The following is a 21,456-nucleotide window of genomic DNA, read 5'->3' as shown; positions in this document are numbered from 1 at the left end:
GATTTTCAATAGCCCATTCAAGTTGTTTAGGTTCTTAAATATGTAGTCACATCATTGTAAAGTAGCGCTAGTTGTTCATCAATATTTTTGGTGTTTCTAATGAAACAGCTGTGGGAGTCACTGTAAATTTGACAATTTTCTCTTCTGGCTGCCTTTATCAATCTTTCTCTATTTTTTCCCCATCTTTTTTAAGCTGTTTAACACTCTCTATTGCTATTTGAGCAAATAGGAACAGAAAAACATATATTTTTGATGTAGTCTCCCAGTTATAGACGTTTACTCTGACATCTTTCACTTCTGAGAAAGTCAGAAATGTGAAGAAGAAAAAAAAACAGTCCATTAGAACAGGGTTCCCCTCAGTGTTGAAAAAAGTATCCAATTATCATATTTAATTCAAATCAAGTCACATTTATTTATATAGCTCTTTTTATACAAAACAGAATGCAGGAAAATAACAGAATCAATGATGCACACTTCATTAAATCAAGTTAATTTACGTTGGTTCATCAGTTAAGCTCAGCTTCACAGAAGACAACAGTGTCATTATTTCATTATGTCACTTTTGGCCAGGGTTTAAAGCTGATGTGTCTAGACACTGTCAATTTTGAGTTGTTTTCACTACTTTTGAGTTAAAAATGGTTTAAATAAAACCGATCCAGGTTCAGATTCCCTGTCTAAAGTCTTTCACGATGCTCTAGGGGTGCTTCATGTTGTGTCCAGCACCTATCATCCTGAATTGCAGGGTGCTTTGGAGTGCCGGCATCAGACATTAAGATCTACTTTTACTGCTTGGAGACAGGGAATGATTGGGATGAGGGAGTCCCATTAGTGCTATTTTCTGTTTGCAAGGCAAGACGGGAGTTGCTTGGTTTTAGCTGAATTGTTTTTGGACGTAATAATCTGCACGTTCACGTGAGAAAATCACTGTGATTGACTTTGTTTCTCTTACTCGTGAATTTTTGAGAAATGCATGTGCAGTTGCAAAATAAACACTTTTATCTCTCACAGAAAAAAACAAAGTCCTGCTTTGTTAAATGCAATTGCACGTAACTTCATTCTGGGAGAAAAGTTTTAGCGTTGCATCCAGTAGACATAAGTGGCCACGGGAGTTGCAATGGTTTTTAGAGATGGATGGCTATTACATATGTTTCTGTAAGAACTTTTCAACCAAGATGTGTAGCCCTAAAGTTGTTTCTAATTGGCCTGATGAGGGTTTCACTGAACACCTGTCAGACACATCCAAGAGTTTTATCACCAGTGTGCCGCAAAAGTCTGGGGTGCGGTTGGACGGCTTCAGCACATTGAAAATATAATCTTTTTCACTATTCTTTCAGAACAAGGCGGAAAATCTGTGGATCCGCTTACATCTCCTCCCACAACATCATTGTGAGTCATCCTGTAGCTGCACAAGCACATCCATCAGTAGCTACTGGCCCACAATGACCCAGTTAGACCTAAAAGCAGCAAGGACCTCTAAAAAAAGGGCACCCCATACACCAGACATTAACCTGAGGCCTCCAGAGGTTTTTCCCCAAGCAATTTTGATGAGTAATTAAACCAGCAGACCAGAAGTGAATAGTAGTGTCTGTATGACAGCACAGGACAAATGAAGCAGCAGTTTTTATAACTGTTTCTTTCCCATGCTTCTTGACAGACAGAAGAGAACTAACCAGGACTCCTTGCTGGCAGTAACTTGCCAGTGTAGGTGTGTATGAGCTATGAGCTAGGACAGCAGTGTCTCCCACTGCACACAGACACTGGCCAAGGGTTGGTGATCAACCATCAGCGCCACCACTGCTGTTTCAGAGCTGACAATGTGCACGGAGGCTGTGTAAGACAGCTCTTGCGGAGCAAAAGCCAAAGAAGTGTCATACAAAAGGATAGTTACCGCTATCAGTGCAAGTCATGTGTTCAGTCTAAAACTTACTGGCCATACTAGGGTTAAAAAGAAAATGGTAGTCCAGCATCTGGACAGACCGTCACTCTCCAATTAAAATGCTTGACAGAAATTCAAACATTTTTGTCAGTTCTGCCTAAAGTTAAGTTATCTGTGTAATGTTGGAGGAAAGCTCTTTGAAGGGAAAATCCACCAAAATATAAAAATCCTCTAAAGCCGTCTCAGATGTATTATGATGATCTTTCATCAGATGAAAGATGATTTTTATAAATGTAATCCATCTTTCTGAGTCCATATAATTGATGTCAAAAATTGACTTAAAAATGATCACAACAGTAATCCACATAACCTCAACTGAGGTCTCAATGTCTTGTGAGAAAAATAAAAAAATGTAAAACTATAAACTTCTTGCCAACTATCACATTCATGAACTTACACTAAACATACACAAGAGCACTCTGTGAAGTGTGATGAAAGTGTGCTGTGAAACACAGACGAGACGTGATCTGTGATTCTGTCTTTCACTTTATATGACACAGATATATTTAATTGCAAAAGGTAGTAAAATGTAGTCTCTTGTAAACTCTTTCAGTGTTTATGAATGGGTCCATGAATTAATGACTCACCTGATTCATTTCTTCAAGAATTGTAGCTACGTGAAGCCCATGCAACAGGTTTAACAACCAATAAATATTAGCTTTGCAAAACACCACTTATAGGTCACATAATTCTGAAAGACGCATGTTTAACTTTTATTATGGCCCCAATCATTGTATCCAAAACTCTCAGAGAACTGAATGACACAGAAAGGCTGTACATATTGCCATTTTTATGACTTAACTCAATCTTGTGAAGTTTCTAACAACTGAACAAAGAACTTTAGTATATAAAAATATCCCAAGCAATCTCCTTCATACATATTTTGGGTCAGCAATCAAACAGGAATTTGTCTGTGGACGTACACGGCCTCTCCATCAGTCCCGCACACTAAACACTGCTCAAGCACATCGAGGCTGTTGACAGACAGTGTCTGGCTGGGCAGCATATGAGTTGCCTCCAGTCTATTTTTGCTGGAGTCCCCAGCAAGCCAGGCGCTGACCACAGAGTCATTCTCCCCTGCCAGCGGTACGCCACTATGTGAGACCACCCTGCTGTTCCAGCCCCCTGAAACAAACCAGGTATCAGAAAATTAGATGAAGATACAATAAAAAATAATAATAAAATGAGCCAAGTCTGTGTATACTGACTACAAATTCAGAATTAAACCTACATAGTAGCCCATATGCTCTGACCAAGCTGTTTAGCTTTACTTCTCATGCATAAAGGTTATACAACTTCAGGACTGAATCCTAGAAAGTTCATTATATACATGTGTGAAATATGAGAAAAACAAACAAAGGAACAAAAGCTTTGATGAAACGGCAGCTTTATGCATCCTTTATCCACCTTCAGATTTACTATTTTTGCCTTGACCAAACCTAAGCTTAAAAAAGACACTATGAAAATAAAGAGGGCAGCAGAAATTTTTACAGTACTTTAAATCCCTGGCTATGTACACACTGTAAAGTCTCAGGAGTGACAACCGCATTAAAAAACGGCAGTGAATCCCCTAAATTATAGTTTTGTCTGTGTATGGAGCAGGACTGAAAATTGTGATGACTGACACCATAGCAACGTTTGGCAGTCTCACACGTATAGTATTCGCTATTTCTGACCAAAGAGGCCTCTTATGTTTGCCGATTTGTGGATTTTTTAATCGACAGTAGACAGAGCCGTTGTGTTTTGTTTATGTTTAGAAAGTTGCTCTGCAGAGTGTGCTCAATAAGTGTTGCCATGTCCACTTAATATAAGCTACATTTGTTACACATCTTTGGGCTTGTTGTTTGGTCTCAGCTCAAAAGCGATCCAGAAATCATTTGGATTTATATTTATTATGGGCTTGTGCTTTTTTATAGCAAGATCTGACAACACAAATGAGTCAAAACATACCTCGTTTACTGAGATATCTGGCACCGTGCATACAGAAGAGAGACACAACTATGCTACTCATTTAGATACGTCATTAACAACTAATTGCTTAGTTTGGTTCCATACGCACTGCACAGACTTTCTGCAAATGCAGTTAATTTGGTTGTAAAATGGAGTTGTCACTCTCTTTCTTTTGATAGTCCACTTTAGACATTCTACTATCAGTAACTTTGCAGCTACATGTCAGCTAGCAGTCATTAGAGTATTAGTAGACTGTCTGCTTAATATCTTCTAACACTTTATTTTGATTGGTCCACAACAAACAACCTACTGACTATGAGAAACTTTGTAAATATATGTCAGCTTATTCTACTAACCCTAAACCTACCCTACTGAGAGTTAGTAGACATGTAGTTGCAAATTAATGAGAATTAGTTCACATGAAGTTACAAAGTTACTTATAGTTAGTAGAATGTCTAAAGTGGACTGTCAAAATAAAGTGTAACCAGCATTTAAGATTAAACTCAGATAGCTAGATTGTTATAAGTATCATTATAGTTGCGATGGAGTCTTGGCTTACTCTGTAGGAGTGTGCTCATGTCTGATCCTGAAGTGGTCTCCCAGTGGAGCAGAGATCCATCCTCAGAGCATGTAAATAAGTGATTGGGGTTTGATGAATGAAAATGTACTTCCCACACTGTAGAGGAAAAAAAACACATCAGAATCAGTGCCAAATGCTTCTGACTAATTATCAGGTTTTTGACATTAAGATGTGTCACATATTGACATTTCATGTGCACAGGATGACATTGTTCATTTTCTTTTGTCCTTATTATGATATATACGCTTCTTGCTAATTTAAACTGGCCTTATTCATGAATAAGGTCACTCCTACTGCAATACCTGTTAACTTTCTTGCCACTGTGTAGAGCGAGAGAAGATCAAAAACGTGCAATATTACAGCGGTGGAAGGAGGAGTTTTTAACAACAGTGGAAATATGAGAGTCAAAGCATATTTATTTGTTAAAAATCTACTGAATTCAAAGGCTACTCACTTTCTGCTGAATGGGCCTCTATGAGAGAGAAGGGTGTATTGCCCTGTCTCACATCCCAGATACACAGCATCCCGTCCTGTCCTCCAGTGGCCACTATGTGCTGCTGGTTTGGGTGTTTATCCACACAGTGCAAGGGCACTCTGTCCCCAGTGCTGCATGAGTATAGAACACAAAACAAAACAAGTTAAGATCCAACTTTTGAATGTTCTAACTAGAGAAAAATAAATTAGACACATTTTGGATATGGAGATGAATGTCAAAAGGACTCAAAATGCTGGCAAATAAGGTCATTTCTTATCTTAAGATGTTAAAACATTGGCAGGGAGAAAAAAAAATCTATCAATAATGTGTTTATTCGAACAAAATAGTCAAAATGGTCCTAGAAAATATACTTTTTTCATGCAAAATATGATTTTTTTTTTATTCTGGTGTGAACGGACATGTTCTTCCGCTTTCTGGAGATTCAAATGAACAGTTTTTCTTCGAAGAATTATGATAATATGGTTTCTTAAACTAGTATGAGTGAATCCTACAGAGAGAGAATTTGTGCAGGACTGTCACGCTGCTGTCTGAAGTCCCAAATCTTCAGCTGACCGATGGAGTTAACCGTGAGAACCTCAGTCGTCCTCAGAAACGTCACAGCATGAATCGTACTGCTATCTGCGTTTTCTGTTAAAAGGCAATAACACAGTCCTATTAATATGCATTACAGGTCACATGATCTGTCTTGATCCGTCTCATATATCATTCCAAAGATGTGAGACTTACTTTTTGGAGTGAAACACAAAAATACAGCAGAATCTCAAAGCTTTCCTCCATAGAGAGAAGGAATGATGATTCAAGCAGGGAAGCTTCAAAAAAGCACCATAACACAAGTCCATGATGACTGCTGCTCTATAGTCTACATCAAGGGTCACCAAACTTGTTCCTGGAGGGCCAGTGTCCTGCAGAGTTTAGCTGCAACCCTAATAAAACACACCTGAACCAGTGAATTAAGGTCTTGCTAGGTATACCTTTAAACTTGTAGCCCAGGCAGGAGTGTTGAGGCAAGTTGGAGCTAAATTCTGCAGGACACCGGCCCTCCAGGACCAAGTCTGGTGACCCCTGGTCTACATCTTCTGAAACCACACTACAGCTTTGTGTGAGGAACAGAATTCATTATTTACATACAGCTATGGCCAAAAATATCAGTACCCTTGGTAAATATGATCAAAGGAGGCTGTGGAAATTAATCTGCATTGTTAATCCTTTTGATCTTTTATTTAAAAAATTCACAAAAATCTAACCTTTCATTGGATAATAACATTTTAAAATGGGGGGAAATATTATTATGAAATAAATGTTTTTCTCTAATACACATTGGCCACAATTAATAGCACCCTTTTATTCAATACTTTTTGAATCCTCCATTTGCCAGTTTAACAGCTCTAAATGTTCTCCTATAATGCCTGATGAGGTTAGAGAACACCTGACAAGAGATCAGAGACCATTCCTTCATCCAGAATCACTCCAGATCCTTCAGATTCACAGCTCCATGACGGTGCTTCTTCTCTTCAGTTCACCTCACTCATTTTCTACAGGGTTCAGGTCAGAGGACTGGAATGGCCAGCAGAAGCTTGATTTTGTGCTCAGTGAACCATTTTTGTGTTGTTTTTGAGGTTTGTGTTTGGATTATTGTACGGTTGGAAGATCCAAACATGGCCCATTATAAGATTTCTAACAGAGTCAGTCACTTGTTGATTTTTTATCTGTTGGTATTTGATAGAATCCATGATGCCATGTGTCTGAACAAGATGTCCAGGACCTCCAGCAGAAATATAGGCCCCCAACATCAAAAATACAGCAGTATATTTCATTGTACACATGGGGTACTTTTTATCCCTGACTAAAAAAAAATCTTGAGCGTTTGCTGCTAATTTCTAGGGGTGCCAATAATTGTGTCCAATGTGTATTTGAGAAAAACATTTATTTCATAATGATATTTTCCCAATTTTAAATTCTTCTTATACAATGAAAGGTTAGATTTTTGTTCATTTTTTTTAAATAAAAGATCAAAAGGATTAGCAATGCAGATTAATTTTCACAGCCTTCTTTGATCATATTTACCAAGGGTGCCAATATTTTTGGCCATGACTGTATATGACCTTGATGGGAAGGTCTGTTGTTCCACATTCAAACCTCTGATATTCTTCAGACCTGGAAGTCATATAACTGGCTTAATAACATCTGGCAAAGGGACTACCAATGAAAACTAGCCTTTGGGTTAATTTAGGTACATTTACATTCATGAATGTTGATCAATGTACACTGTCCCTTTTTGTGAAATAAATAAAATATGGTACTTTTTTGGAACTAGCAAGCAACTGGTCATCATCCACTTCTCTTTTGTGTTCCAAGGATAAAAATAAGTCACATAGGTTTGGACCATGATGACAGGAGGGTAAATTATAACAGAACAATGATTTTATATTAAACTGTTTTTGCATAAAATAATGAAACCATTCATGATCATTGTCTCGGCTACAAAGAAAGCCAGAAAACACTTACCGATAACACGGACAACTTCAGTCTGATCGGCCTTGTAAAGAATAACTCGGCCGTCTTCACCCACTGACACTAGTTCAGGGCTTCTGCACACTACTGCAGTGCAAGGTGCATTATCACAGGGATACCGATGAGCCCTCTCCCACACATGAGCCAGCGACAGAGCCTAAACGTCAATCACAGCGGTCAGATCTGCTGTGCATAATGACATTAATCAAACATCAAACAAACAAAGCACATACCTGACAGTCAGACTGAAGCTTAAAAATCGCCACAGCCCCGCTTGAAGATGCAGAAACCAGCCGGTCTTGATCTAGAAACTACACAGATTGTGCAAACGATGGTTTTTATTCAAATAAAACTAGTTCAAAATTAAAGACTACATTCTCTTCTCTGACAAAGCATTTATTAGTACTGAAGCAATGGTATTATTAGTTTCAGCTCCTATTTGAAATACAGTGGGTTTAAATATCATTTTACAAACATGTAACAGTTGCTACTTTTATTAAAACAGGTTTTTTTTTTCTAAATACAAATATTTTTCATATTTTGTATTAGAAAATGGATTTGCAAAACATGTTGTGACTAATGCACTTTGGAAATGTAATAGGCTAACTTGTAATCTGTGACCTATCTAAAATATAATAAGTAGTGTAACTATTTCAATTACTTTAAGTCATGTAACTGATTACTTTTTGATTACTTCCCTCAATTTCTGATGTTTTCAAGTATTCATCATTTTCAAACAAGTAAAGCAGGCAGGGTTAACCTTACAGTAGCGTTCAACAATGATTACTGTCACTTTCACAATCCTTCATCACTTGATTATAATAATTTAATGTTAAAGCACAGACATCACAAAATCAGACTTTAGCACCACTTTTTTACTTTGAGATCATTCTGAGGTTAAATACAGATTTAAAACCATAACAGGAAATAGTTTAGTACTGTTTTTGAAATCAAATCTTGCATAGAAAACACTGACATCTAACAATGGCTTAGAAAAAAAGTTCATTTGTTAGATGTCAGTGTCTCCTGAAACATTAGTGTCTCATGTTTTAGAGCAGTCACTGCAATTTATGATAGAAATGAATTAAATCTGTATGTGGGTGTGTGAAATATTCAGATGTAACCCCATTTGTGACCCTGGAGGAGATATCTGTAGCAATAGCCAACAATACATTGTATGGGTCAAAATTATACATTTTTCTTTTATGCTAAAAATCATTAGGATATTAAGTAAAGATCATGTTCCATGAAGATATTTTGTAAATTTTCTAGCATGAATATACCAAAACTTCATTTTTGATTAGTAATATGCATTGATAAGAACTTAATTTGAACAACTTTAAAGGTGATTTTTTTTTTGCACCCTTTTCAAATAGTTGCATCTCGGCCAAATATTATACGATCATAACAAACCATACATCAATGGAAAGATTATTTATTCAGCTTTCAGATGATGCATACATCTCAATTTGAAAAAAACAGCCTTATGACTGGTTTTGTGGTCACATTTGTAATTATTAACATTTTCCTGAGTAGACACTTTTTTCTCAGTAACTGTAACTGATTACAATGTGTGATTAAATTATGCAATTTAGTTCCTCCCCAACACTCCTGATCTCCCCTAAGCAGTGTTGTTTTCATTACACATGTTCTTTCTGAATGCAGTGTGAAATATGAGTTTGGATCGAGCCTGACCTGCAGGTCCATCACATCCCCCTCATGCTGAGAGTCACACAGTAGCTGCGGCTCTTCCTCAAACTCTCCCTCTGTGTTAGAGACTCCCACCGACCACACCGACACTTTGTTATTCTGCAAACACACAATGAATGATGATCACACACAACGAGACATGAATGTGAGATGTGCTGTTATTGCACGTGGATGCATCTCCTGCCTCGTCGTCCCAGGATCCCGTGGCGAACACTTCAGGCTGCTGTAATAAAGCCGGGGAAATAGGCCGCCACCGCGTCGTGCTGATTTTCTGCGAGATGTATTTGGCTATTGGGTCCATTGTGTCTCAGTGTTGTCGTGATGTGTTGTTGTTGTTGAGTATCGTGTGCTTCACATGCAGCGCTGTATCCCGCCAGCTTCGACTCGACTGCCGGGTTCGCTCCGTACGGCGGCCTCGAAGGACCAAACGCGTTTCTGTTTGATAAAATCGTTCACATTGGCTGTGTTCGAAATGGCATACTTGCTTACTGCATACTGCTCAGTACACAGTGTATACTGCCTACTATTTTTTAAAGAATAGTGTGTGAAACGGTATACAATAAGCAACAAATATTTCAGAGTAGTATGCTTAATTGTCACATGACAAACACAAACATTAATTCAGCACAGCTGTGAAGGTTGTTACCTTACAAACAATTGTGCTAACTATTCTTTTTACAAAGGCTTGTTATTAAGGCTTCATACTAGTAAACAATATTGGCCAATTGAACTCATTTCATAATTGAATAACTTTACATAGGCTATAGACTGAACTGAATGAGCTGTCTTTAACTGAACAATATTTTTGGCAGTTACACTAAATGGAAAAAGTGATATAATCTAATTACACTAAGTGCAAATAATGATTAATTATGTTTACAATAAAATAGCAGCATTTTCTTTAGCAACAGGTGTGTAAATAGTAGTTAGGTGGCAGATATTTATACTGTAGTACATTATAAAACAGTATGCAATAACATATTAGACAACAACATTTTAGTGTAAACTATCATAAATTTTATTTGATGAACGCCACTTTATTGGGACAAAAACCTACTAACAGCTAAGCACACTGTATTATTAATGAGGTGTTTAATCTCCACTTTTCAAATATTTACTTAATTTTTTATTGAAAATAAATGCCTTTCTGGTCTGGTATGTGATGGGAAAAGGAGTTGCATGAGTTTGACAAAAGCCGAAATCGAACTCGCATCAGCAGCAGCCCGTATCTCCGCCACTGATTCTACAGAAATACACGTGTCTTCTGCAGAGCTGTTTATCACAGGCAGGCATTGGTGGGCGGAGTCAATGTAAATAGCCTCTGACAACATAAGAGCTGTTTGCATCGGAATTTAATTCTGTTTGCTTAATTGAAATATTAATTTTAGTTATATATATAATTTATTTATATATGATATTACTGCAATATTAATATTATTATGCCATTCAGAACACAGCTTCTGTGATGATTTCAGTATACTTGAGTTATATTTAGAAGATTCTGGCAAATATAGTAGGTCATCCGGGTATTTCATGCATACAGTAAATGTGCATACTATGAGCAGCATACATACTGGATGCTGCAGAAATAGTAAGAGTAGTATGGCATTTCGAACACAGCCTATGAGAGAAGCCCGCACCGAATGAAGGCGCATGTCTGGTGACTGTCGGAGGAGGAGCGGTGTGCGCATGCGCGGCGTTGACAGCCGCAGAGCGCGCTTAATAATGGCCTGGAAATCCGGAGGAGCGAGCCACGCGGAGCTCGTCAACAACCTCCGCAGTGAGTTTAGCACGTTTTGTGTTTCTAAAAGAGCAATGACAGTCATACTTACTGTAGCGCTTAGCAACCGAGGTTTGTTTACGTCTTTGCAGTGAAGGAAATTGCGCGTCTGTGAACTAGCATCGCGTTACAGCCGAGGGGAAAGTGCGCTGATGCGTGTTTTAGGATGGCCTGAGTCCATCTCAGCGTTGCTCCTGCGTCTGTTGTTGTTTCAGACAAGCACATGGTGGCTGCTGTTACAGTGCTCTTCGTGTTTGTTAGCTAGCTGCTAGCAGTCTTATATGAGATCGTCTCTCTCAGCACCTGCTCTGTTTAAATGATCGCTATAATATTATGCGTTTCGGGTCATATGTTGTATCGCTTTGACTGAACAAACATGGCTCACGTCCATGACACAGCAGCACCTGTGTTAGTCGTTCCCGCAGGTATAAATATTTGTATACAATAAAGAATTAGATCAATTTTTCCTACATATTGGTTTTATTTGTTAAAGTGGGCGTGGCACAACACATGCAGCGAATGTCTTTCTGTGATGACGTCACCCTGGACTTGATGCATCCGCAGTTTATGATTTTGAGCCTTGATCTTATTAATGCTGCGTACATTAGCCACACAATGAAATCGATGTCGTCTATATAATATGGATTTTCTTTCTTTTAATTATTTTATTATTAAAATTATATGCGTTTGGCCTACCTGGAGAATGTATCTAATCTATAAATAAAATAAATTTATTTATTTGTTTATTTATTTATTTAAATGTAACAGTTGACCATTGGACACAGAGACTAATAATACTCGTTTGGCATGTAACCCATCTTCCTGAACTCCTGGCTTTATTCTGAGGTCAAATGGTCAGTGTGCTATATTTAGTGGTGCTTGCTTAGACAAGTATCACTGTTACTGTTCCTGCTACTTAGGGTTAGTGAATTGAACAAACTGCTAACTTAAACTTGTAACCAATCGTTTCTCTCACCATTGTGTGCTGGAACGTGTTTGACTCTTGGCTGTGCCATGCAGTTTGTGCTTAGTCACGTTAGGCGCTCAAACACTTAGACAAGTAGTTGTCTACTTACAGATTCTCCAAGAGAATCTAGCACTTATAGAGACTGACTAGTTGGTCCAGATTATGACCGATGGTCAGCATTCTCTATTACTAACCAACATCCATGAATGGGAGAGATGTTGGAAATGCCTCATTGCCACTATTGATTTACATTAATTGCATGCCTTCTGGAAATCCACGGTTTAGCATGGCGTTTGACAGACATGCTGTGTCTATAAGGATTCACTCCCATTGGACTTTTCCAAATAATTAGCTAGACACAACTACATTATCTATACGAAAGTTGGTTAACAGTTTGAAAAGGTTTAAGAGAGATATAGGCTACATCAAGGCTTCGAGCTTCAGTCTGTGAGTGATCATCTGTCTGAAAGTGTAAATGTGTAGTATTTACTATGTTTAAATATGCACACACTGCTATTAATAGTGTGTAAGTTTTGAATACCAGAATTGCTGACGTGCCCCAAGGTTTTGCTACTCCAGTGTGAACCTTCATCTTTAGAGTACAAAAGTAGATATTTTGAAGAATATTTACGCTGATCTTTTGAACCAGGGTTGTGAAGCTGCAAATAAGGTTCCCAGTAAAGGTTCTCTTGGAACTGATATTAGAAGCGATTGTACATCATATATATTGTGTCTATTACAATGGTGTTAAGCCATCAGTTTGAATGCGTTTGTGTTTTTTGTCCAGAAAATGGGATTATTAAATCAGACCGCGTGTATGAAGTTATGTTGACCACAGACCGTGCCCACTTTTCCAGATGTAACCCATACATGGACTCGCCACAATCTATAGGTAAGCTCCAATCCAAAGTTATTAATTTGTTGGCACAATGCAGGTGTGTAATGTGGCCAAAGCTTAGTGAGACAGAATTCCTGGTTTGTGTTTTTGCTGCTCTGCACGGCTATACCAGCCACTTTAGTTTCCCTGTCTGTCTGAAACAAAAGGATTTGATTAATTAATTGGAATAGTCTCGAATTGACATCTGAAGGTACATCCTCTCCTATCCAGTGTAGATATCTTTAAGCTGATTGCAAAGCAAAGTGATGTCTTCTGATTCCAATGTAGACACAATGTTAGAGACAATGCTGAATTCTGGTGATTCTGTTGATGTGTTTTCTTTGGGATGAAAGTCTTTTTTTGTAATTTTGTGCAGGTTACCAAGCAACAATCAGTGCACCACATATGGTAAGTTAAAACTGCTTTAGCAGCATTTGGGATAGCAGTTACTGGCCTGTTTGAGGTAGGCACTGATGAACACTAATCTGTATGCTGTAGCACGCGTATGCTCTAGAGCTCCTCCATGATCACCTGTATGAAGGAGCGAAGGCTCTGGATGTGGGATCAGGCTCTGGAATCCTGTCCGTCTGCTTTGCCAGAATGGTGAGTCTCTCCACTGCCAGTCGCAAACATGGGATTGCTCAGGATTTTCACAGTTCTGTCATATTAAATGTAGAGTAATGGCATGCAAACAATTATGACATATGAATTACTTTTGTACGTTAGAACAGTTAAACAGTGTGTCTGATACGGAGGAACAAATATAAATGAACATATGGGCAGACCTACATTTTTTCAGTTTTCACAGAGTTTAGCCCTATGGCAGGTTGCATAGACTGCTGAGACTTAATACTTAGTCATCTATCTTTGTTTTTTTTTTAAGACTGGTCATAACTTTTTAAAGCCAGTTACATGAAAAGATAGATTGGTCTAATTTGAATCCAAAAAGTAAGACTGATCGGTTGACACTTGTTTAACTGATAGTTAATCAAACTAGTTCTTAAGGTCTTAACTTAGTTGCTATGTTTATGCAACTGCCCTCTGAATTCACTCATTTATATTTTTATTATTTTGAAAAATAATTATTGTGTAAAAAAACACAATTCTTTATTCCTGTAATTTTATGTTTTGGGTTCTTTTTTCTTTGATTTATTAAGCCTAGTAAGTTGGATTATTATTTTCCTTTTTATTTTGGTACATTTGATTAATTCTAGAAATAATTTCATACAAATACATACATATTCTGGCATGTAGTTCTGGTACTGCACAAGAGAGACTACCTGAAAGACCTCTAAAGAGGAACTACACACCTGAAGAGACTTTTTCCTCTTGCATTCTCATCAACACTGGTAACCGTGTGGTGACGTACTGCAGTTCTGACATTGTTTTTGCACACGATGCAGTAGTGAAAACAGCAAGAAAATTGATGGGTACTTTCTTGGCTTTATTATAATAGTTGTACAAGCAACAAGGAACTACATTTTTCAGATGATCGTTGCACCTTTTGCACACCATAAATAAACATACACAAAGGGTAAAACTCAAATCATTCATCTTTTTAGCAGCTGTGATGCTAGTACTATACACCTAAAAAGATTAAGGTTCATCTTAACTTATTCAGTTAAAAAGACAGGCACATTTGCTGAAACCACAGTCATTGCACTGATGACCTAATCTCTGTGGATTTACTCCATTGAGGAAAAAGCTTAATAAGGCTTGCACCTCGCTGTCTGTCCACTTGTCGGAATGCCTCTCCATATTTAGTGGTATAAAATTAGCCCAATCCTTTGAGTAACAGTTAGAACAAGTCTGTTTACATTATGGAAGCCAATGACTCTTCTTTGGTTTGTTCAGCATGTGCATCCAACCAATCACAGGCTACAGCACCTCCAAGTTTTTATATGCAAAAAAAACAAAAAGAGTAGTTCCTTTGAAGTTTCTAAAATGTAGTTCCTACAGTGGGAAAAAAAATCAATTAGAAATCAATTTTGTTATTGCATATGAATGTTGAATTAAGTTAAAGTCTTAGTTGACCCAACAATGAAAATTCTGTCAATAATTACTCACCCTTGTGTCGTTCCAAACCAGTAAGACCTTCGTTCATCTTTATAACCCAAATTAAGATTTTTGATGAATTCCGAGAGCTCTCTGACCCTCCCATAGACAGCAAAAATCCTAATACGATCAAGGTCCAGAAACATAGTAAGGACATCGTTAAAATAGTCCATGTGACATCAGTGGTTCAACCGTAATTTTACGAATGTATGAGAATACGTTTTGTGCACAAAGAAAACAAAAATAACGACTTTTTTCAACAATTCATCTCCCTGGCACCATTTTGGAGAGTATCACATACGTAAACAATGTATGCAACGTATGTACGCGGATACGTTGTTTACATTTAGATCAAAGCGTAAACAACGTAACCGCGTACATACGTTGCACATAGGGTGATGCAGAGGAGACGAATTGTTGAATAAAGTCGTTATTTTTGTTTTCTTTGTGCACAAGTGTTCTCGTAGCTTGTTGTCACATGGATTATTTTGCACTTTTTACACACTGATGTTACATGGATTTTTTTAACGATGTCCTTACAACGTTTCTGGACCTTGATCGTGTTAGGATCCTTGCTGTCTATGGAGGGTCAGAGAGCTCTCGGAATTCATCCACAAAAATCTTAATTTGTGTTCCGAAGGCCTTACGGGTTTGGAATGACATGAGGGTGAGTAATTAATGACAGAATTTTCATTTTTGGGTGAACGCTGTCTTTAATTCAGAGCTACACTGAATGAAAAATCATTAATTTACTTCTGCCAGTTTGGACCTCCATAGTGTGACAATAGTTTGATGAGTGTGTGCATTACTGTGGATGTGTTGTGGTGTTTTACAGGTTGGGCCGAAGGGGAAGGTGATTGGCATTGATCATATTAAGGAGCTTGTGGAGGATTCTATAACTAATGTAAAGAAAGATGACCCTAGTTTGATCTCTTCAGGGAGAATCAAACTCATTGGTTGGTCTACTTGCCCATCTTTGGTGTCTCAATTGTTTTTGCCTGTTTTATATTTTGTGTTTTATAATGTATTCATTTTTTAGGTATGCAGCCAAATTTTGGCTGATTGTGACTGGCCAACGGTCAATACTGTTTACAATGGTGAAAGTTTTTGCCCCCTTCCTGTTTTGTTTTTTTGCATATGTCACACTTGAATGATTCAGATCATCAAACTAATTTTAATATTACACAAAGATAACCAGACTAAATACAAAATGCAGCTTTTAAATGATAAAAGCTGTCCAAACCTGCCTGGTCCTACGTGAAAAAGTAATTGCCCCCTAAATCTAATAACTGTTTGTGCCACCCTTTGCAGCAACAACTGCAATCAAGCATTTGCAATAACTGGCAGTGAGTCTTTCACAGCGCTGTGGAGGAGTTTTGGCCCACTCTTCTTTGCAGAATTGTTTTCATTTAGCCACATTGGAGGGTTTTCAAGTATGAAAGGACTGTTTAAGGTCATACCACAGCATCTCAATCGGATCTAAGTCTGGACTTTGACTTGGCCACTCCAAAACCTTAATTTTGTTTTTCTTGAGCCATTCAGAGGTGGACTTGCTGGTGTGTTCGGGATCATTGTCCTGCTGCATAACCTAAGTGCACTTGAGGTCACAAACTGACGGCCGTACATTCTCCTTCAGAATATTTGCCCAAAAGTCTTGGGGATGATCAAGATATATTTTGGCAAATATTAGACGATCCTTTGTGTTCTTTTTGGTCAGCAGTGACTTTTTCCTTGGAACTCTCCCATTGATGTCAGGGATCTGAAAGGAGGACCCAGTTGCAGAGTGAGTGACAAAGGTTTATTGACAAAACAGACTGATACAAGAGGGTAGTGAGGTGCACATGTGATCCAACATCAAGAACACAGTAAACAAAGAGCCAGCCTGGAAAGACCGCTGGAATAGTCTCAGACAGCAACTGGCAGATTACAATAGCAGCAAAAGACGGCAAGACCAGGCAGATAGAGGACACCAAACAAGGCACCATAGAGCTGAGTTCAGATACTTGTTGACAGCCAGCTCTGAAGCAGACCCAGTGCCTAACACAGACAAGACAGGACAAGGCTCCACAGGAACACAGTTACTCCAAAGCAGGCAAGGGGATAAATAAAACAAAATAACTGATAAAGACTGAAGTAACAAAATACATAATTACCAATATAACCAAACACAACTAACTTAAAGAATATCAAACAAAAATGCTAAACAAAAGATCACATCTAGAATAACTGAATAATTATTAAAATAAAAGCAAAGACAAAAGCATAAGCAGACAAAAGTGCAAAACAAGGAGCAAGACAAGAACATGGAACTACAAAGGAGTAGACAAGACAAGGAAACAAGACCAACCAGACAGGGAGACAGAAACACACTCAGCCACATCCACAGGCAGAGACAAAGAGAGTGACAGAAGGGGTGAGAAAGACAACGAACCGGCAAAGACAATAGGGTAAGGGGACAATAGGGTTAGGGAGGAATGCACACGAGGAACAGGTGAAAGCAATTACACTAACAAGGACTCAACAAGGGCTGACAAGAGGGTGTGGTAAAGATGAAACGAGGAGCAAGAGGGGCTAGAGAAGCACATGGCTGACGAAAACAAAGCCATGTGCTAACACAAGACAAACACAAGAACAACCACAAGACAATTGACACCTGACACTGGATGCCGGTTTTGCCCAGCCTCTTTCTTATTGTTGAATCATGAACACTGACCTTAATTGAGGCAAGTGAGGCCTGCAGTTCTTTAGATGTTGTTCTGGGTTCTTTTATGACCTCCTGGATGAGTCGTCATTGTGCTCTTGGAGTAGTTTTGGTAGGCCAGCCCCGGGGAGCTGGAGAATCCTGTGAAGGTTCACCACTGTTACAAGTTTTCTTCATTTGTGGATAATGGCTCTGACCGTGGTTCGCATGAGAAATAGCTTTGTAACCCTTTTCAGACTGATACATGTCAACTATTTTGTTTCTCATCTGTTATTTAATTTCTTTAGATCGCGGCATGATGTGTTGCTCTTTAAGCATGCTTCACTTTGTCAGACAGTTATTAAGTGATTTCTTGATTCAACAGGTCTGGCAGTAATCAGACTTGGGTTTGGCTAGTGAAATTTAACTCCGCTTTCTAAAATAATGTGTTTGAGCACAGTTCTTTTATGATTTAAATAAATTAATAAATTTTTCACGTAGGGCCAGACAGGTTTGGACAGCATTTTTCCCCTTAATAAATTAAATCATCATTTAAAAACTGCATTTTGTATTTATTTGCATTATCTTTGTGTAATATTAACATTTGTTTGATGATCTGAATCTTTTAAGTGTGATAAATATGCAAAAGATAAAAAAAAATAGGAAGGGGGCAAAAACCTTTTCACGGCACTGTAAATTATATTTTTCACATATTTTATCACATTTAAATCCGTTCCTCAGACTTTTTTCCTCAGATTTCTTTTTTTTCTTTTTTTTTAAAGTTGTGACATTTATCAGACAAATTTACATTCAGAGACAGGCCATAGGAATAGAACAGAACAGCTTACAGTGTTATTCTGTGATGTTGTCTGTATGCGTGCAGTTGGAGATGGAAGAATGGGCAATACAGAAGAAGCACCTTATGACGCCATACATGTCGGAGCCGCAGCTCCCACAGTGCCACAAGCAGTATGTTTTCTTTGAATCACAAATACACTTGGATGCCTAGCCATATTTGTACCTTAAGCCATATCTTTAAAGGAATAATTCATTCACAAAGTAGAATTTTGTCATCATTTATTCATCATGTACCTAGATCTTCACATGTCTGTGTGTGTGTTTGTTTGTGATGTAGTTGCTGGACCAGCTAAAGCCAGGTGGGCGTCTGATTCTGCCGGTCGGGCCAGCAGGAGGGAACCAGATGCTGGAGCAGTATGACAAATTGGAGGATGGCAGTACCAAAATGAAGCCACTGATGGGCGTGATTTACGTGCCTTTAACAGACAAAGACAAGCAGTGGTCAAGGTGGAAGTGACTTCCTGTCCTCTGTACCCTCTCTCTTCTAGGGCACAGGTGAAACGGTGTGGTCCGGAGCAGACAGAGGCTGCATTTGCCGCTTGTCATCTTTTTTGCTGCTCCATACCATGATGAACAACTGCACAATTTTTTTAAACTTTAACCCACCAGCCTGATTTGACCACACAAACAAAAAAACAAACATATATATATAATGTTTTAAATATCTGGTTTGCCATTAACTGCTGGAATGGGCTTGAGTTTGTTTTTGTTTTTTCCCCTCTAAAATGCTTTCTGATAAAGAGACATGAGAGCACGAAGACATCAAAACCTATTCAGATTTGGCATTATGGCTTTGTTCACACTGGCAGCCCAAATCTGATTATTAAGGCAGATCAGAGTCAATTCCAGCCAAAAAAAAAAATCATTTATGACATCACTTAAAACTCAACAAGAGAAGCTTAGAAAGTCACAGTTCCTGAAAATACAGTCTAATTAAATTCATTACAATTTGTGTTCCTCTAATTTGCGAGACCAGTAATTACCCCCAGCACAATCGCACAGCTAATGTACCCTCAGATTTCCACCCTGTTATAGACAGCTGCCATTGTGACGTATGTAATGCCATATACAGTGAGCGCTGAGCATTAGTGTGTAGATGTGAATGTGTAAAATAATGTGTTCTTTGTTGCATTGAATGCACCTAAACCGACAGTTTCTACTGTCTGTTTTTGTAGAAGAAAGTATCTTGGCATTGTGTTGACGCCTACATCGTGGCTACAGCAACCAATATAGACACACCAGATATGGAGTCCACTGTCTGAACCCGGTTTCATCAGTGGCAATGCAGACCAGTGCAATTTGAAAAACAAATAGCATGCAGTTTGAACACAGCCTTTATTGCACATTAAAGGGTTAGTTCACCCAAAAATTAAAATTAGCTCATGTTTTACTCACCCTCAAGGCATCCTAGGTGTATATGACTTTCTTCTTTCAGATGAATCCAATTGGAGTTATACTAAAAATGGTCCTGGCTCTTCCAATCTTTATAATGGCAGTGGGTGGGTGTTTCTCATCGATTCGCAACAGGAGGCCTTTATTCACCCCCCGGAGCAGTGTGAAGCACGTTTTATTATGGATGTATGCACTTTATTTGACTACTTTTGGACTGTTGAAAAAACACCCGCCCACACTGTAAAAAAAAAAAAAAAACCTTAAAAATTTAAGGCAATCAGCTTCAGCAGATTTTTGAGTTTTCTCAACTTATTTTGGTAGGAGATTTTTGAGTTCAACTTTTTGTTGTATAAACTTAAAACAAGTTGAGAAAACTCAAAAATCTGCTAAAGCTGGTTGCCTTAAACTTTTTAAGTTTGCTAAACTTTTTATTTATTTTTTTGCAGTGTTGTAAAAAATCAAAAGTTGAGAGAACTTAAACATTTAAGGCAACCAGCTTCAGCAGATTTTTGAGTTTACGCAACTTTTATTTATTTTTTTACAGTGCACTGCCATTATAAAGATTGGAAGAGCCAGGAGCATTTTTAATATTGGATTCATACACCTAGGATGCCTTGAGAGCGAGTAAAACATGGACTAATTTTCATTTTTTTTGGGGTGAACTAACCCTCCAGTACCTTTAAGATTGCTGAAACTAATTGTTGCATGTGTTTTGTTTATATTGTATGCACGTCAGTCGTAATGTGTTGTATGATCTTCTTGTGTATCTTTGATGTTCACAGTAACTTTTTTTCTCATTTCTTTTTTTTTTGTAGGGATGAACTTTGAAAGAATGATCTGGCAATACTCATCGCACCACATGTGCACGCGCACACACACACACACACACACACATACACATACATACATACATATACATACAAATGGACTTCACTGAGGAGAGCTTGTATAAATGCTCTATTTCCATACCTGTGACAGTCTGGCGGTCAGGAAAGATGGATGTATTGATCAGATTCTTTTATTTAAAAGCAAAAAAGTGGAATAGGGCTTTGTGCTGAGATTTTCATGCCTGCAGTTTGACAATTGTGTGAATGCAGTATTTTTTTGGGGGGGGTTATTTGACGCAGGTGCATATTTCTTGTGATGACTTCAGTATTACATTCAATTGGGTTGTTCATGCATCTCAGCGTAATGTAAACAGAACACAGGGGCCAGCCTTTGTGCTGAATCCAGCCTGTGATTAAAACATAATTCACTGCTACATTATGTGGAGGGGATGTCTTTGCTCTACAAATCTGTGTTAATAGTAATGGCTTGTGTTTTCTGCTGAAGCATGTGATGCCCAGCCAAAATAAACCACTTAACATGAGATAATTTCATCAAGAGGATTCTAGAATAAGCCACAATCGGCCATGTGTTACTATGATTTTACCATGGTTATGGGATTCTCTTTGGTTTGACGCAAAGCAAACATCTTTAACTGTCAGAAAATCAGTATAGCACAGTTTCAATGGCTCAGTATGGGATAATGTACAGTCAGCTGGTCATTATATCAAACTGAACCCCTAACACTAAGCAGAACTGTTATTCCTGGATGCTTACCAACCAAATAAATAACATGTAAATAACATGAAAAGTTGCAAATATTTTATGTGAGAAGAAAG

General features: G+C 38.1%; 2 protein-coding genes across 4 annotated transcripts; one reads left to right on the top strand and one right to left on the bottom strand.

Annotated features, from left to right (window-relative positions):
* Window positions 1-2,405: 2,405 nt before the first annotated feature.
* On the bottom strand, window positions 2,406-9,642 carry nup43 (nucleoporin 43). The gene is made up of 8 exons (XM_079375173.1): window positions 9,368-9,642; window positions 9,169-9,282; window positions 7,707-7,784; window positions 7,468-7,630; window positions 5,454-5,589; window positions 4,921-5,072; window positions 4,446-4,562; window positions 2,406-3,061 (listed from the first exon to the last, which is right to left on the bottom strand). Exons 1-8 carry the CDS (start codon window positions 9,482-9,484, stop codon window positions 2,832-2,834), a joined length of 1,107 nt encoding a protein of 368 aa, XP_079231299.1. The 5' UTR covers window positions 9,485-9,642; the 3' UTR covers window positions 2,406-2,831.
* Window positions 9,643-10,698: 1,056 nt separating this feature from the next.
* Window positions 10,699-20,704, top strand: pcmt (protein-L-isoaspartate (D-aspartate) O-methyltransferase). 3 transcript variants are annotated; one of them, XM_079375170.1, is made up of 8 exons: window positions 10,699-10,963; window positions 12,718-12,822; window positions 13,184-13,215; window positions 13,306-13,410; window positions 15,698-15,818; window positions 18,426-18,511; window positions 18,678-18,847; window positions 20,608-20,704. In XM_079375170.1, the coding sequence occupies exons 1-8, from the start codon at window positions 10,837-10,839 to the stop codon at window positions 20,618-20,620; spliced, it is 759 nt and encodes a 252-aa protein (XP_079231296.1). In that variant the 5' UTR covers window positions 10,699-10,836; the 3' UTR covers window positions 20,621-20,704. The 3 variants fall into 3 exon arrangements, with proteins under 3 accessions (XP_079231296.1, XP_079231297.1, XP_079231298.1); XM_079375171.1 differs by lacking the exon at window positions 13,306-13,410 and having other exon boundaries at window positions 10,852-10,963; XM_079375172.1 differs by lacking the exon at window positions 13,306-13,410 and having other exon boundaries at window positions 10,862-10,963; window positions 18,678-18,895.
* Window positions 20,705-21,456: the final 752 nt, after the last annotated feature.

Source organism: Barbus barbus, assembly GCF_936440315.1.
Source record: "Barbus barbus genome assembly, chromosome: 24".
Lineage (NCBI taxonomy): Eukaryota > Metazoa > Chordata > Actinopteri > Cypriniformes > Cyprinidae > Barbus > Barbus barbus.
Note: the sequence above shows the minus strand (reverse complement) of the source record. Positions and strands in the feature narration are given on the sequence as shown.

What these genes read in the sequence shown, in the direction of transcription:
- nup43 (XM_079375173.1), bottom strand. Translation starts at nt 9,484, where the DNA reads ATGGACCCAATAGCCAAATACATCTCGCAGAAAATCAGCACGACGCGG. An exon ending in CGGGATCCTGGGACGACGAG is followed by an intron (nt 9,283 to 9,367) that starts GCAGGAGATGCA and finishes GTGTGTTTGCAG; the next exon opens with AATAACAAAGTGTCGGTGTG. An exon ending in GGGATGTGATGGACCTGCAG is followed by an intron (nt 7,785 to 9,168) that starts GTCAGGCTCGAT and finishes CAATCTGTGTAG; the next exon opens with TTTCTAGATCAAGACCGGCT.
- pcmt (XM_079375170.1), top strand. Translation starts at nt 10,837, where the DNA reads ATGTCTGGTGACTGTCGGAGGAGGAGCGGTGTGCGCATGCGCGGCGTT. An exon ending in CAATCAGTGCACCACATATG is followed by an intron (nt 13,216 to 13,305) that starts GTAAGTTAAAAC and finishes TGTATGCTGTAG; the next exon opens with CACGCGTATGCTCTAGAGCT. An exon ending in CCGTCTGCTTTGCCAGAATG is followed by an intron (nt 13,411 to 15,697) that starts GTGAGTCTCTCC and finishes GGTGTTTTACAG; the next exon opens with GTTGGGCCGAAGGGGAAGGT.